Source organism: Hyaena hyaena, unplaced genomic scaffold, assembly GCF_003009895.1.
Source record: "Hyaena hyaena isolate Hyena2069 unplaced genomic scaffold, ASM300989v1 scaffold_114, whole genome shotgun sequence".
Classification (NCBI taxonomy): Eukaryota; Metazoa; Chordata; class Mammalia; order Carnivora; family Hyaenidae; genus Hyaena; species Hyaena hyaena.
In genome coordinates, this window is record NW_024080746.1 from 1,064,183 (window position 1) to 1,079,028 (window position 14,846).

Genomic DNA, 14,846 nt, shown 5'->3' on the forward strand with positions numbered 1-14,846 from the left:
ATTAGGCAATTCTAAGAAAGGATAAACTATAAATTGTAGTACAAATCCTAACATCTTTCGGTAAAGTTTCCAGTTTTTCAAAATGTCAACCTTTCCCAGAAGTTTGGTTATTAGTTCTTTGGTTAATATGATGTAAATAAACAGACTTAGCAACTTCATACCACTTAAAATAAGTCAGCATATTTTTCAAAAAGTCTATCAGTTTCTGCTCTATGTCCTTATTATGAATCCCTTTACATGATTTTCTTTAGGATTATTTATAGAATATAATTATAGCCTAATACAGTTCATTTCATACAATAGACTGAGACCATTCAAAATTCACCTCAAATTCTCAAATCTGCATGAATTAAGCATGCCAAATACTAAAACACCATTGTAAAGTTTTTGTATCATCTATAATCATGTCTGTATCCTTACACTTTGGTTTTTATTTACAGAGAGCGAGCAAGAAAGTGTGTGTGTGCGTGCACATGAGTGCAAGCAGGGAGGGTCAGAGAGTAAGGGGGAGAGAGAATCCCAAGCAGGCTCTGTGTGGAGTCGGACACTCAATCCCATGAAATGAAACGTGATATCATGACCTGAGCCGAAATCAAGAGTCAGACATTCAACCAAATGAGCCATCCAGACACTGATTCATGCTAATAATTTATGTATATTCCACTTAAGTATATACAACAACCATTCCTGAAGAATCTTTATTGTTCCAGGGATTACTATTGGGCATTTCATAGGCCATCCTATTTAATACTCAAAACAATCTTGTGAGACAGGTAATCATATCCCCATTTTAAAGAATGGAGATATACGATATAGCAATTCCACTTCTGAGTATACACCCCAAAGAATTCAAAGCAGAGCCTCAAACAGGTATTTATGCACCCATATTCATAGCAGCATTATTCACAAGAGACAAAAAGTGAAAGCAACCCAAGTGTCCCTCAATGAATGAATACATGAATGAAACATGAAATATATACATATACACATGTGTATTAGCCTTGAAAAAGGAAAGATCTGCTGATACATGCAGTAACATGAATGAACTTTAAAGATATTATGCTATGAGATATAAGCCAGTCTCAAAAGGACAAATACTCTATGATTCCACTTACATGAAGGACCCAGAGTAGTCAGATTCATAAAGACAGAAAGTAGAAAGGTGACTGCTAGGAACCGGGGGTAGTGTGGGGAGGGAGCAGTTATTGTTTAATGGGTAGAGACTCAGTTTAAGAGGATGAAAAGGTTCTGGAGATGGTGTTATGCAATGGTTGCACAACAAAGTGAATGTATTTAATGTCACAGAACTATACATTTAAAAATGATTAAAATGGTAAATCTTGTTATGTATATTTTATTATAATAAAAGGAGGGAATAGGAACACATTAGATTTCTTTCTCATTCATCTATCTCTACATAAAGTCTGAATCTTCTGCATTATATATGCCACTTCTCTTCCTTTACCTGCAGTGATCATGGATTTAAAGCAGGACTTCTGGTCTATTCTTGGCCATATAATATACTTTGCCTTTGGTCTTTTGTGTCGTAATGTTAAGAAACACAATGTTAGACTCATACCAGTTGCCATAGGAACTACAAAGCAGTTGGTCACTGTATGGACACCTAAAAATAAGACATAAAAGAGGAATTAGTTATTTCACTGAAAAACCAGTACCTTTCTTGAAGAAATGATCTACTTCTTCAATCAAAAAGTAAGAGTTATAGACTGAATGCCTCTACTGTACATGGCCTCAGGAAGCTCACTGCCAAATTCATCCTCCAGGCTTATAGCTCTGATTTTCTATCTTTTTCTAAATAGTTTTAAAATATACATACATATTTTGGAAAGAGGCATTAGTAAAAGATATTAGGCAAAAGTATGTGTGGCTGGTCAGCCAAAAGTGTTATGATTAACATAGTACATACCAGCCAACTTTATGATGTCCAGGACCAAAGAATTGGTAATTTTGTTCAAAAGGCTAGAACCTGCAGCTTTTGGTTGCACAGCAGAAATATCACCCGATCGTCCAATTCCATGAATGAACCTAAGCAAAAAATGGGCCAATAACTGGACAAAAATATTCGGTGTTCTAAGTAATCCACTGTGTAAGTATACAGATACCATAATTTAAAAAAACCAGGTAACAATTGGCTATTGTAGATATTGTTCATAATCTATTAATAATATAAAAATATCCTAATTAAGTTGAAACAAATTAATCATTTACACTGTGGTAGCTAGTCTCCCAAGATGGCCACCATCAATCCCTTTTCTCCCTATGCTATACACTACTGTCAACACCAAGAGATAGAATCAAATTCCTCTACACTGGATCTGCACTGGCCTTAGTGAACTGCTTGGCCAGGAAGAATCTAGGAAGAAGTGATGGTCTGGAATTTCTGATCTAGGTCCAAGAAGCTTTAAAACTTAACCTGACCTCTTCCTGAAGGGCTTGCTTTTGTGGGAGCTCCTTCATAACCCAGCTGCCATGCTGGGAGAAGCCCAAGCCACCTGGGGAGACCATATGATCTCTCAGCCATCTAAGTGAGTCAACTTGGATAAACTGTCCAGTTGAACCTAATGATTAAACTCTCAGCCAATATCTGACTACAACTGCATGAGAGACTGCAAGCAATAATCACCCTGCTGAGCCCAGTTAACCCCCAGAACTGTGAGAGATAATAATAAGTGACTGTTTTCAGCCACTAAGTTCTGAGGTGGTATGTTAGCAGCAACAGAAAACCAGAATATACGTAACATCAGATTCTCTTCTTTCTTTCCATTTCCTTAATCAGAGTAGTGGACTAAGTTTCCATGGGTATGAGCTGCTTTTTCAGGTATCACCTTAATTTAAAAAATACTACAGCTGACCCTTGAAGGAGTGGTTAGGGGAGCCCCACACAGTCAAAAATCCCCATATAACTTTGATTCCCCAAAAACTTAATTACTAATAGCCTACAGTTGACTGGAAGCCTTACTAATAACATAAACAGTTGATTAACACATGTTTTATATGTGTATTATATGATATTTTCTTACAATAAGTTAGAGAAAAGAAAATGTTATTAAGAAAATCATAAGGAACAGCAAATACATTTACAGTACTGTACTATATTTATTGGAAAAAAATCCACGTGTAAGTGGACCTGCCCATTTCAAACCTATTTTGTTAAAGGGTCAACTATATATATTCCTTAAAATAGTGTGCAAATCTACTCATTTTATGTTAGATGATGCCATACACATGAAAGATACCTCTGAATATTCTCTGAAATCAAAAGTCTGTTTATACTTTATAGTTAGATAAGAAATCCTTCACACTGAGATTAACACAGAACACTAGTGTTACACTTCATTATCACTGAAATCTAATGTAGAAAGCATTTTTTTACAAATATTAAAAATCATGTTATCAGCCCATTTTAACTATGAATTTTTCATCCAACTTATAGATTTATTATTATTAATTTTGACTGCAATGGTTTTGATTGAAATAAAATTCTATTATCTGCAGAAGAGCTTCATCACTGAAAATTTCAAGACAGGAGTTTTTAAAAGTTTACCTATATTTCACAGAAATGTTGAAGAACAGAGAAATGATCATCTTTGGAAATACTACCAATTAAGTGGTTAAGAGAATTGATGAAAAGGTTTCTGAAATATTGCAAAAGAAAAAAAGTGACTTAATAATCTAAAATCAAATTTAATGTATCTTTCCTGCATCTACTGCAACAATGCAAGGTATTTACAAAATAGCATTCATTTTAGATATAGGTAAACAGCGTTTTAAAGTTCTACCTATATATCGTTCTCTAAAAAAAACCTTGCAATGTCAGAAAAGAAACAGCAAACTGGGGCACCTGGGTGGCTCAGTTGGCTGGACATCCAATTTCAGCTAAGGTCATGATCTCAAGGTCTGTGAGTTTGAGCCCAGCATGGGGCTCTGTGCTGACAGCTCAGCATCTGGAACTGCTTCAGATTCTGTCTCCCTCTCTCTCTGCCCATCCCCCACTCATGCTGTCTTTCTCTCTCAGAAATACATAAACATTTAAAAGTTTAAAAAAAAAGAAAGAAACAGCAAACTATAAACAACCTTAACATTTTAAACTCTTACAGCCAAATAGGTTTATTACATTAAACGTTATTAACAGAAGGTATAGGCAGTATTGTTAACCACTCAGAATCTGACATAATAGCCACCAATGTCATCCTACTGTCCTGAAAAGCACCTATTCATACTGTTTCCATCCTCCTGTTACATTTAGTTTCTACATCCATTGGAATAGGGAAGAAGTAAGTTACCAATGGATGTTTTATAATTTAACAGGATTGCAATTACCACCATTATTTTTAATAAAAAAAAAGGAAAGGAAAGAAAAATGTCTTCTATTTTAAAAATATATATACCTGTAATGACGCCGAGCAACTAATGCAGATGCCACTCTCCCTTCTCTTTCACCCACACCACAATTGCCCAGGAAATTGTTGCTGTCCATGACTGCAAGTTCATGTAAAAAGAGCTCAAGTGTACTTTCATCCCAACCGTCCTCTGGACACTTGCCCTTTAAAAAACAAAACAAAACAAAAAACATGTATTTAAGAAAACCATCCTCTAGAACCTTATGTCAATGAAGTTTTTCAACCCTGTAATGTGAATTTTGTCACGCTCCTTGCTTTCTAAACTACAGACATAAATTCAGCACTATGAAGAAACCTCGAATAGGCAAAACATTTGTTAGACTGCATTACAAGTACCTACAGATTGCCAGAAGTGATAATAAATGAATACGATGATATTTATCAGGTTTAATGTTTCAACGAGTTAAAGTAACTGAAAACCAATAAACCTGATCTTCAACGAGGATTGTTCAAACCAGGCTGCTAAAACTAGGGCTTGTCAAACTTCAGTGAAATTAAAATTCGGGATACCGATAGGAAGAAGACCTGTGACTTTCTGGGGCAGCTCTTGGTTCGAGTTAGTATATTGTGGTTTACAAACATCAAGTGTTCCCTGAGTCCTTGGCAGTAGTCAAAGACGGAAGATGCGAACCTTGCCCTTTTCGCAAACAAAACGGTAAAGCCAACTGGGACTTCCATATCCCGAAGTTAGAAAACAGGACTCAAAATCCCGACCGCCCCCCCCCCCCCCCCACGCTCCCTAACAACAGTCTCTGGGTTTTGCTGACTTTGGTGACGCTGAGAAGGAGCTGAGCGCAGCAAGTCAGCACAACGCTTGCCAAGCTGCGACAGACTGCTGCGGACAGGTCACAACCAGCAAGCAGGGGCGTGGCGGGGAGGGGGACAGGACTCAGCACTACCGGGGCGCCGGGGGGAACCGGAGGCTGGGGGGCGCGGCGGCTGGAGAGGGACCCGACAGCTCGGTACCTTCTCCAGAAGCAGCCGTATGAGGTGCTCATGCGAGCGGCGGGCCTCACAGCCTTGCCGTACGTAAGCCGGCGACACCAGCCGCTCGCCCGCCGCGAAGCTCTCGCGGTTCATTTCGGCGGTGGCGACCGTAGCGAAACAACGCTCGACACACGCTGCAAACACTACTGAACCCCGACGCAACTCGCCGCCTGGACGGTACGGCAAGGCCTTGGGACAAAAAAACTCGTCTCGCTTTCGCACATGCGCAATCCGTATAGATGGGGCACCAGAAACGGTGGGTTTGAGCATGCGCAGAGGTCTGCGCGTGTAGCGGGCTCCTAAGAGATTTAAGGGGAGAGTTTGCGCTTGTGCCGGGGGGCTGAGGAAAGTCAAGGGGAACTATGTGAACTTCTCTGCAGAAAATTTTTCTATCTTATGTGTTCCAACTCCGTTGAATGGTGAGATTTGCGCAGTCTGTGCTTCAGACTTAACCGTATTTCTCATATTCCAGAACCTTTCATCCTTACTTTTCTCACGTCTCAACATTTACTATTATTGCCTGACAACCCGCTACGGACTAAGTGTCCCGTTCCTTCCGTCCTTTGCACTATAGAAAGCCCCAATACTTACCACTTATCACCTGATTTTACTTTTTTTTTTGTATGGCCCACACCCACACCCGCATACCTATGGATATAAACTTCCTCAAGTCTAGGGACTTGGTTTTCGCTGCCATTATCTCCCCGAGCGCCCAGAAGAGTGCCCAGAATATAGTAGGGAGTAAAAAAATGTTCATATTTAATTAATGAATTGCTTTGACCATTAAACAACCTAGCGCTAGGTATGGAATATATAGAAATGAAAAGGTAGGGTCCCTGCTTTTGATTTCCTTGCCCTCTTCTTCGATGACCCCACAGAAATTCCTGACATTGGCCTTGTTTGGTGGTGTGCTGGAGCCCACTTGAACTGATTTGTACTCGCTTGCAAGAGCTGATCGTTAAGTGTGCAGTAATTTTGTGAGCTGGTTTTTAAATACCGCCACTTTTTAGGCACTGTTCGTGGCCTGTTAGTCTGGCCGTGGCTCTCGGGCTCCATTCCAGGGCTATAGCAATTCCAGCGACACGTGACTGACTGACTCGTGGCTCTCAGTTTCAGGTCCTGGGGACACAGGAAGGAAAAACAAAAAAAAACAAAAAATAAAAAAAAATAAATACCGCCACTTTTTAACAATAAATTATGTATGTTTATAGTAAATAATATTAAGAGCAAAAGTGATAAATACACAGACTTTACCACTTCCTACTTATTTTTACTACATTTTATTGTTTACTGCGCTTCTGAGATTATTTACCTCTATTGTATCTGTGTGGAAATAGAACAGAATGATGTACTGCCGCATATCTCTTAACAACTCCCTTTTTAAGGGGATCATGGTGAGAGCTCAGAATTGGTCATGGCTGGGTATTTATACCCTGGAAATCAACACCTGCTACAAATCAGGCCCTGACCTCCCTGCGCTGCCCAGGAATTAGTTGTTTTGGATGTAGCAACTCACCACTGTTCCCATTACATGTTCCCACGGCATCCTACCATTTGTCAGCCTGGTACTTGTCAATGTGCATTTCAATTGTTAATTTTCTGTTTTCCTCAACTAGATTGTGAGCTCCTGTTTGACAAGGCTATATCTGACATCTGTGTTCAAAGCACAGAACTAAACACAAAATAGATGGTCCACAAATATTTATTTGAATGATAAACCGTGTGAAAACTGTAAAATTATACAGAAATCTAAGCCACAAAAATAATGAGAATTTAGCTCATTTTTAAAGTAAACAGCAGCCTTCAACCTTTTGATGACTTGAGTTCTTATTCCCAAAATACAACTATTTTTGCAACTTCTTTGGAAAAGCCTTCAGAGGTGTTTTGACAATCCCATGCCAGTGTGCAAGATTCATCTTATTATTGAGTGGACACTCTAGGTTTTTGAGCCAGCAGTTTCTCTCGCCTTCCTTACCGGTCTTCATTTGGCAAAACATTTGTTTCCAGAAACTAAACCCATCATCAAGGTATGACTTCATAGAAATTATTTTTTTAATGTTTTATTTATTTCTGAGAGAGAGAAAGACAGCATGAGCAGGGGAGGGTCAGAGAGAGAGGGAGATACAGCCTGAAACAGGCTCCAGGCCCTGAGCTAGCTGTCAGCACAGAGCCCAATGCGGGGCCCAAACCCATGAACCATGAGATCATGAACTGAGCCGAAGTCGGACGCTTTACCAACTGAGCCACGCAGGCACACCTAGAAATTATTTTTAAAAATGCAGGCTGTGGAGGCAATTTCAAAAGAGGTGTTCCAAAATTATCTTCATCCATTCACTCACCCTATGAGTATTTATTGAGCATCTAATATTTTTTTCACTTTTTTTTAGAGAGAGAGTGCATGCATGTGCAAGTGGGGCAGAAAGGCAGAGGAATAAAGAGCAATAATCCCAAGCAGGCTCCATACTCAGCACAGAGCCCAACGTGGGCCCTGATCCCACAACCCTGGGATCACGACCTGAGCTGAAATCAAGAGTTGGATGCTCAACTGACTGAGCCAGCCAAGTGCCCAGGCATCTAATAATTTTTAATAGAGTGACATCAGAATAATTTGTCTTTACAAGATGAAACATAGTTAAAAATAGATCCAACATTCATAGTGTGAATTTTACTTGTGTCACTAGTTATATGACTTTGGGTACATTACTCGTACTTTCTGAGCTTTGCTTTCTCCATTGGTAAAATACGGATGCTGAGGAGACCATTGTGATTAAATTAAATTAAATGCTCAATGCCCTCTTTGCCTTGATAGACTGGTTCTACAGATGGACAAGGACCAGACCTTGTCTGAGGTTATAATAACCCCACCCCATAATCTCTGCAATAAGTAGCTCAGGAAGCCAAACCAAAATCCCTGCACCAAACTCACCAGAACAGTTAGGACTCAGTCGATGACTTCCAGCTTCCCAATTTTTTCACCTGCTTCCAACTCAGGACTAACCACAGAAAGCCAAATATGCTCCCTAAACCAATGACATAAGGTGCCCTTTTCTCGTTAGCCTACTTCCATCTTTCCCTTGCTAACAACTCCCAGTCCGAGCATGCCTGAACCCTTTCCATTTTCTTCACCATAAAGCTTTTCCACCCTCCGGCCTGCCTTTGAGTCTCCAAATGCAAGTGATGGTCACTAACTCACTTGCTATAGGAAGGTCTGAATGAATAGTCTCTGTTTACTATCTGGGTGGTCTTTGTTCCTTGCCACAGTTTTCCTGGAGACTCCACTGAGACATGGTCTGCACTGTCCATCACCGTGGCCCCCAGCCTTTGACCAGATGTGGTACATGCAGAGGACCTTTGTGCCTTGATGCTTGTGGCCTGTCGAGTCTGTGACAATGTCGTAAGTCAGTGCTGGGTCTGAACTCTGCTGTCTTTGCATTGAGTTCCTCAGCGATTTGTTGTACTTATCCTATCCTCGGTGGAATCAGGCCATTCCTTTTCATCCTTTCATGGCTCTTTTTTGTACTTTTATTTTGTATTGTGCCACCTGAAAATGCTGTTTGTCATAGGAAGGAGGATCATAGGGTAGAACACACCCATAGGCCCTGTAAGCCTGTTGTCCAAGCCAGCCTCAGAGACCAGTGAGTTTCAGTTCTCACCAGGTGGCCATCCGTTTGCACAAACTTCACTGGGGGCTACGAACAAAACTGGGTGAGGCACTCCTTCCATCTTGATTTTTTGTCCTAAGAGTTTGCCCTTAAATTAGAGAGAGAGATCACTGTAATTTTCTACCTGCCAGGGGGCACAGATTGTCAGGTCTGTGTTTGGAGGGGCCAACCCTCAGGTGGGGGGCCTGAGACACAAAGAGCATAAGCATCACTTTCAGCCAACCATTGCCATCTCTCCTGGGGTTATCTAAGCCTACATCCACTCTGCCAGGAAAAACTGCTGCGTCTTATATGTGGGTCATTACGGTCCTAATTCTGGTAGCCGTCTCTCTTAGCGGCATAAGTTTAGTAACGAGGATTTGGGCCTTCCATGACCACGCTGAGGAACATTTGACTTGGATAACTTTGGTATTGATAGGCAACCTAGAAAAAAAGGGGAAATAAGATTCCTCAGGTCAATGGGCAGCAGTTTTTAACTGGTATGCAGAAGCCTCCAAAAGAAATTCTGGTTCAAAATTTATTTCACTTAAAGATTCTTTGGCCAAAGCTTGGGAGCAATTTGACAAACTTAGGCAACAAGAAACTAGACTCACTTTCCTAGTAAATCCTTCCTGTCCTTGTCTTCCAGTTGCCTCCCTGTATCCAATATCCCTCTACTTCTTTATCCTTCTTATCTGTCTTTTCTCACCTCTGTCAACTATGCTATTCTCTTCCTTTTGAGCAGACACCCCCCCCACCAATGTTTGCCCAACAGCCTCCTGACAGCACAAAATTATTACATGCCTCTAAAGATCCATGTCTCTTATGAGCCAGATAAGCAGACAAGTGTAGAATTTAAACTTTGGACCCAAGATGAATTAAGAGCTATAGTTAAGGACCTCCCTACAAAACCTCCAACAAGACCAGCAACTATTCCTAGAAGAATTTACAGTGCTTTTGGGTGCATACGATTCAGGGCTACTTAACCTACATCAGCTTGTACCCATGTTGGTCAGAATCTCAGATGTTAAATCCTGGATAGCAAAAATTGATTGTATTACCCAGAAAGGGATCTACAGGCTCTCTTTTTTCCACAATAAATCTAAGATTAAAAAAAAATCCTGAAAAGTAGGACAGAGCATCTTACAAGCAGTACCCCTAAACATTTCCAACAAATTGAATTGGACTATAATTTAGTCATTAAAATGAGAAAAAGAGGTAAAAATATAAGGGATTTTTTTGTTCTGGACTATAAAATACCTCTGACAACATTCAGAAGTTAATAAAGATGTCAGTATAAAAGCAGCCCTTTTATCTCATTCTGTCAATGGAGTTAAACCTTAAGCCTAATTCAAAATATAGAAATTAAAATAGGAAATAGCACCTTTGCCTAAAGACCTGTTGGAATATCTGAAGAAGGGTTTAGAATCAAAATGAGACAGAGTCTAAAATAAACTATGATCTTACAGATCATCAAACAACTAGGTGATACACCTTCCAAGCAACCATTTTTGACAAGGACACTGTAGGTATTATAAATAAAAGGGCACTGGCAAAACAGAATGTCCCATATCATAAAAGAAAAACCAGGGACAAAGAAAAACCCTCAATCCTGATCAAAAAGAATACTCTAAAGAAGGAAAAAGTGCCCATATCCTGACTTACCCTTAGACGCTCAAGTTGAATATAGATGGTAAACCTAATCAATTCCTAGTAGATAAGGATGCCTCTATTCATAGTCAAATTGTATCTGTCAGGATATACCTTTGCCCTCCTCAGGATATTTTGTGCGTATTCCAGATAAAGTTCTTGCCACATACCTGACATTCTATGACCTTCAAAGTCCACTGACACAGAAGAAATAATTGGAGCAGAACCCAGAAAGCTCTGCTTACCAAACAGGGAAGGGTTATCAAGTTTTTCAAGACATAAGGACAATCAATAAAATTTTTGTCCCTTGCTTCCCAGTAGTACCTAACCAAATATCATCTTGGCATAATTCTATCTAAAGTTGCTTCACTATAGTTGATCTTTGCTTTGCCTTTTTCAATGTGCCAGTCCAGGATGGCACACTGTATTCAGTTGTCATGTCCCCTTCACTTCCTTCAGTCTATTGTAAATTCTCAGTTTCCTCTTGTTTCCCATGACTATGACAATTTTGAGGAATACTGGTCAGGTATTTTCTAGAATGTTCCTCAACTGGAGTTTGATATTTTCTCATGGTTAGACTGGGGTTATTGGTTTTAGAGAACTCCACAGCAGTGCAATGCCCTTCACATATTAGGTATATGTGATATTCAGATGACTTAATCACTTGTGGTATCCTAGATTGGATCTTGAGGTGGAAAGATATTAATGAGAAAACTAGAGAAAGCCAAATAAAGTCTGAAGTGTGGTCAAGAGTATGTGTCAAGTTGACATCTTAGTTTTGACAAATGTATTATGGTATCATTAGTGGAACCTGGGTGAAGAATATATGAGAAACTTCTGTTTTATTTCTGTAATCCTAAAATTATTCCAAAATTTTTAAAAAGTTTTTAAAAAATCAAAGAGAAATTTTCAGATAAAAACAGAATTCTCACCAATAGAATACCATGAAAGGAAACCCTAAAGGGTGTTCTTAAGGCAAAAGAAAAATGGTTTCAGATGGAATATCAAATGCAAGAAGGGGTAAAGAGCAACAAAAATGGCAAGTTATTGTGGTAAATGTAAGTTAATATTATCTATGTAAAAAACTACAATAATGTGTTGAGGGGTTTATATATGTATAGAATCAAACTACATGATTGGCATTTAATTATGGAGGGACTTAATAAATGGAGTTAAGTGTTCTAAGGGGCTTTGTACTCATAGAGTGGCCCATGAAGGTTATTAGAAGGCAGAATCATGGGCTTCTTCCCAAACTTACTAAATTAAAATTCCTATTTTAACAGGGTCTTCTGTCATTTATATACACATTTAAATTTGGGAAATTCTGTTCCAAAGTTACTTCTATTGTCTCAAAAGAGAGTAAAAGTACCAATTGACATTAGGTTTTTGTAAATATAGAATTTATTTTGTAATCTCTACAATAACCAATAAGGAAATAGTAAAAGATTATATAATTTCCAAACTAATACAGGGGAAAAGAGGATTAATAAAAATTACCAGTTCAAAACGAAGCAGGAAAGAGAGAAAAAGAAATGAGTAGGACACATAGAAACCAGTATTAAATATGAGTGAGCTCAATAATCCTTTAAAAAGAAGATTATTATCCCACTAGATCTTTAATGACAAAAACAATTACATGCTCTTTACTGAGAACACATCTGAAATGAAAAGCTATGAAAAGGTTAAAAGTTGAAAGAAAAAGAATAGGAAAAGATATAACATACAAGTATGAACAAAAAGAAGGCAAGCATAGATTATGAACATTAGACAAAGTACACTTTAAGCAAATGGCATCAAGAGGAATACTTCATAAAGATAAAAGAGTCAACTCGCCAGGAAGGTAGAATAATTCTAAATTTGTATATACTTAATGACATAGTTTCAAAACACATAAAGTCAAAACTGGCAAAAGGAAAAATAGACAATTTTACAGAAACTGGGATATTATAGAATACATCTTAAGAACCAATAGAACAAGTTACCCCCCAAAATTGATAAAGATACAGAAACACTATGTTTAGTAACTTGACATAATGTACATTCATAAAACGCCATACCCAGCTGCAAATCACACATTCTTTTCAAGCTCACATGGAACATTTACCAGGATTGACTAAATCCTGGGTCATGAAACAAGTCACAACAACTTTCAAAGCTGTGAAATTATGTACAGCACATGCTCTGACGTGATGCAACCAAGGTAAGAATCAATAACAAAAACAAAGCTTATTTGGAAATGAAGTATAATCCATACATCAAAGAAAATATTATGCTAGAAATTAGAAAGTATTTTGAACTGAGTGGTAATAAAAACACCACATATCAAGACTTACAGGAAGTAGCTAAAACCATACTTTAAGAGGAAACCTTAAAAGTATATAGTAGGGGAGCACCTGGGTGGCTCAGTCACTTAAGCAGCTGCGTCTTGACTTCAGCTCAGGTATTGATCTCAGGGTCATAGCATCAAGCCCCCTCATTGGGCTCTACTCTGATTGTGGAGCCTGCTTGGTATTTTCTCTCTCCCTGTCTCTCTGCCCCTCCCTGCTTGTGCACGCACACACACACACACACACACACACGCACGAGAGAGAGAGAGAGAGAGAGAGAGAGAGTCTCAAAATAAATAAACCTAAAAGCAAAAGTATATAGCAGGGGTGGTGGGATGATAGGGGGGAAAGCATAGAAAAGAAAAAAAAGTCTAAAACTTTCTGAGCTGGGATTTTTATCTCAAAAGTTAGTGAAAGAACAGAAAATAAATCCAAAGCATATGGCAGGAAAGAAATAATAAAGAGCAGAAATTAGGGAAATAGAAAACAAAGAGGCGACTAGAAAACCAGTAGTGGTTTCTGTGGAAAAAAACTACAGGTGAAGCGAGGAGAGTCCAGGTCCAAAGGCCAGGGAAACTGCAAGAAGGCAGTGTGGGTGGAGACTGATGCGCAGCAAGTGGCCAGGCCGTGAGAGAAGGGGCCAGATTTTCAATGGCGGATTTGAAGTGAAATGCTGTACGTTCTAGAGGAAATCCCCATCTTCTTCCTCCTATGAAATAGTGAAATAGTCTTTTCTTGTTAATCCACTGTAGGTTTGGGCCTATTTAAGGGATGCCTTGAAGCACTAAATCCTGTTGTAAGGGAGGTGACTGAGTGAAATAAAGGTAGCTCAAAAGTACCTGATCCTCTGATTTACACTAATAAGCGCTTATACCAAGCCTGTGTACCAGGCGCTGCTCTAACTTTACCTGCAATCACTCATCCAGTCCTGCCCGCAACACGGTGATGCTGGTGTGATTATCCTCACTCCATTTTACAACTGAAGAAGCTAGGCATCAGAAGGGCCAGGTAGGATGGTACCATTGGTCAAGGGAAATAGCCAGGATTGTGACCAGACTTCTGACTCCGGAGACTGTGATCTCCCCCACTCCCCGACTCCCCCGCGCTGTCAGTATGTAGCATCAGCGTTCTGTCCCCTAGGATGTGGATGAGATAACAAGAATAGAGGCAGAACGGGAGAGAGGACAACTTGCCGAGAAGTGTACTAAGCCAGAAGGCTCATTGAACCCCATGACCGGAAGAGCCCCCGCCCCCCATTGGTGCCAGGATTCCTTAATGCTGAAAGTGCAGGAAGCACCATAGCCCCCTCGGCTCCAGCCACGCATACGTCACTCGTCAGCAATCTCATCGTGCCTCACCCCACCCCTTTCTCTCCACCTCTCACACCAGCGCCGAGACCTGGCCTCTGTCATCTCCCCTTGGACAAACGCAGTGGCCTCTCTGCTTCCACTTTGACTTATCACCCCTCATCCTTCTCCAGTCCCCCTACTCAGCAGTGAGAATTATCTTTTAAGTATCTATCAAGTCACATGCTTCCCCTTTAGTTTTCCCATCAAACTGAGGATGCAATCGGATTGATCTGTAAGGCCCTGCAAGGTGGGGTCCCCACTGACACTGAGCACTACCCTCCCTACAGTGAGGTGGGCTCCCACCGCCCTGACCTCCCTGCAGACCTGGAAACACACTCAGTTTTTCTTTTCCCACCACACTACCTATCCACGTGCTGTGCCTACTGCCTTAACTGACCTTCCCCTCTTCATTTTGTATAGCTGGCTTCTAGTTTCCTTCCAGTATAAATGTCCCCTCATCTGAGAAGCCTT

At 39.9% G+C, this 14,846-nt stretch overlaps 1 protein-coding gene and 1 non-coding gene across 4 annotated transcripts in view; one reads left to right on the forward strand and one right to left on the reverse strand.

The window, feature by feature from the left end:
* SEPSECS (Sep (O-phosphoserine) tRNA:Sec (selenocysteine) tRNA synthase) overlaps nucleotides 1–5,832 on the reverse strand; it is a 35,830-nt gene extending 29,998 nt beyond the window's left edge. For all 3 annotated transcript variants that reach the window (XM_039236668.1, XM_039236667.1, XM_039236666.1), the window contains exons 1-4: nucleotides 5,388–5,832; nucleotides 4,410–4,564; nucleotides 1,928–2,046; nucleotides 1,466–1,624 (exon numbers count right to left, since the gene is read on the reverse strand). In XM_039236668.1, the coding sequence (XP_039092599.1) occupies nucleotides 1,466–1,624; nucleotides 1,928–2,046; nucleotides 4,410–4,564; nucleotides 5,388–5,678 (724 nt within the window). In that variant the 5' untranslated portion in view covers nucleotides 5,679–5,832. The remainder of the gene's footprint in view (nucleotides 1–1,465; nucleotides 1,625–1,927; nucleotides 2,047–4,409; nucleotides 4,565–5,387) is intronic.
* A 584-nt stretch (nucleotides 5,833–6,416) lies between these two features.
* On the forward strand, nucleotides 6,417–6,539 carry LOC120234719. Its single transcript, XR_005529183.1, has one exon. It is a non-coding gene; the product is annotated as a small nucleolar RNA SNORA54 (small nucleolar RNA).
* The last annotated feature ends 8,307 nt before the right edge of the window (nucleotides 6,540–14,846 follow it).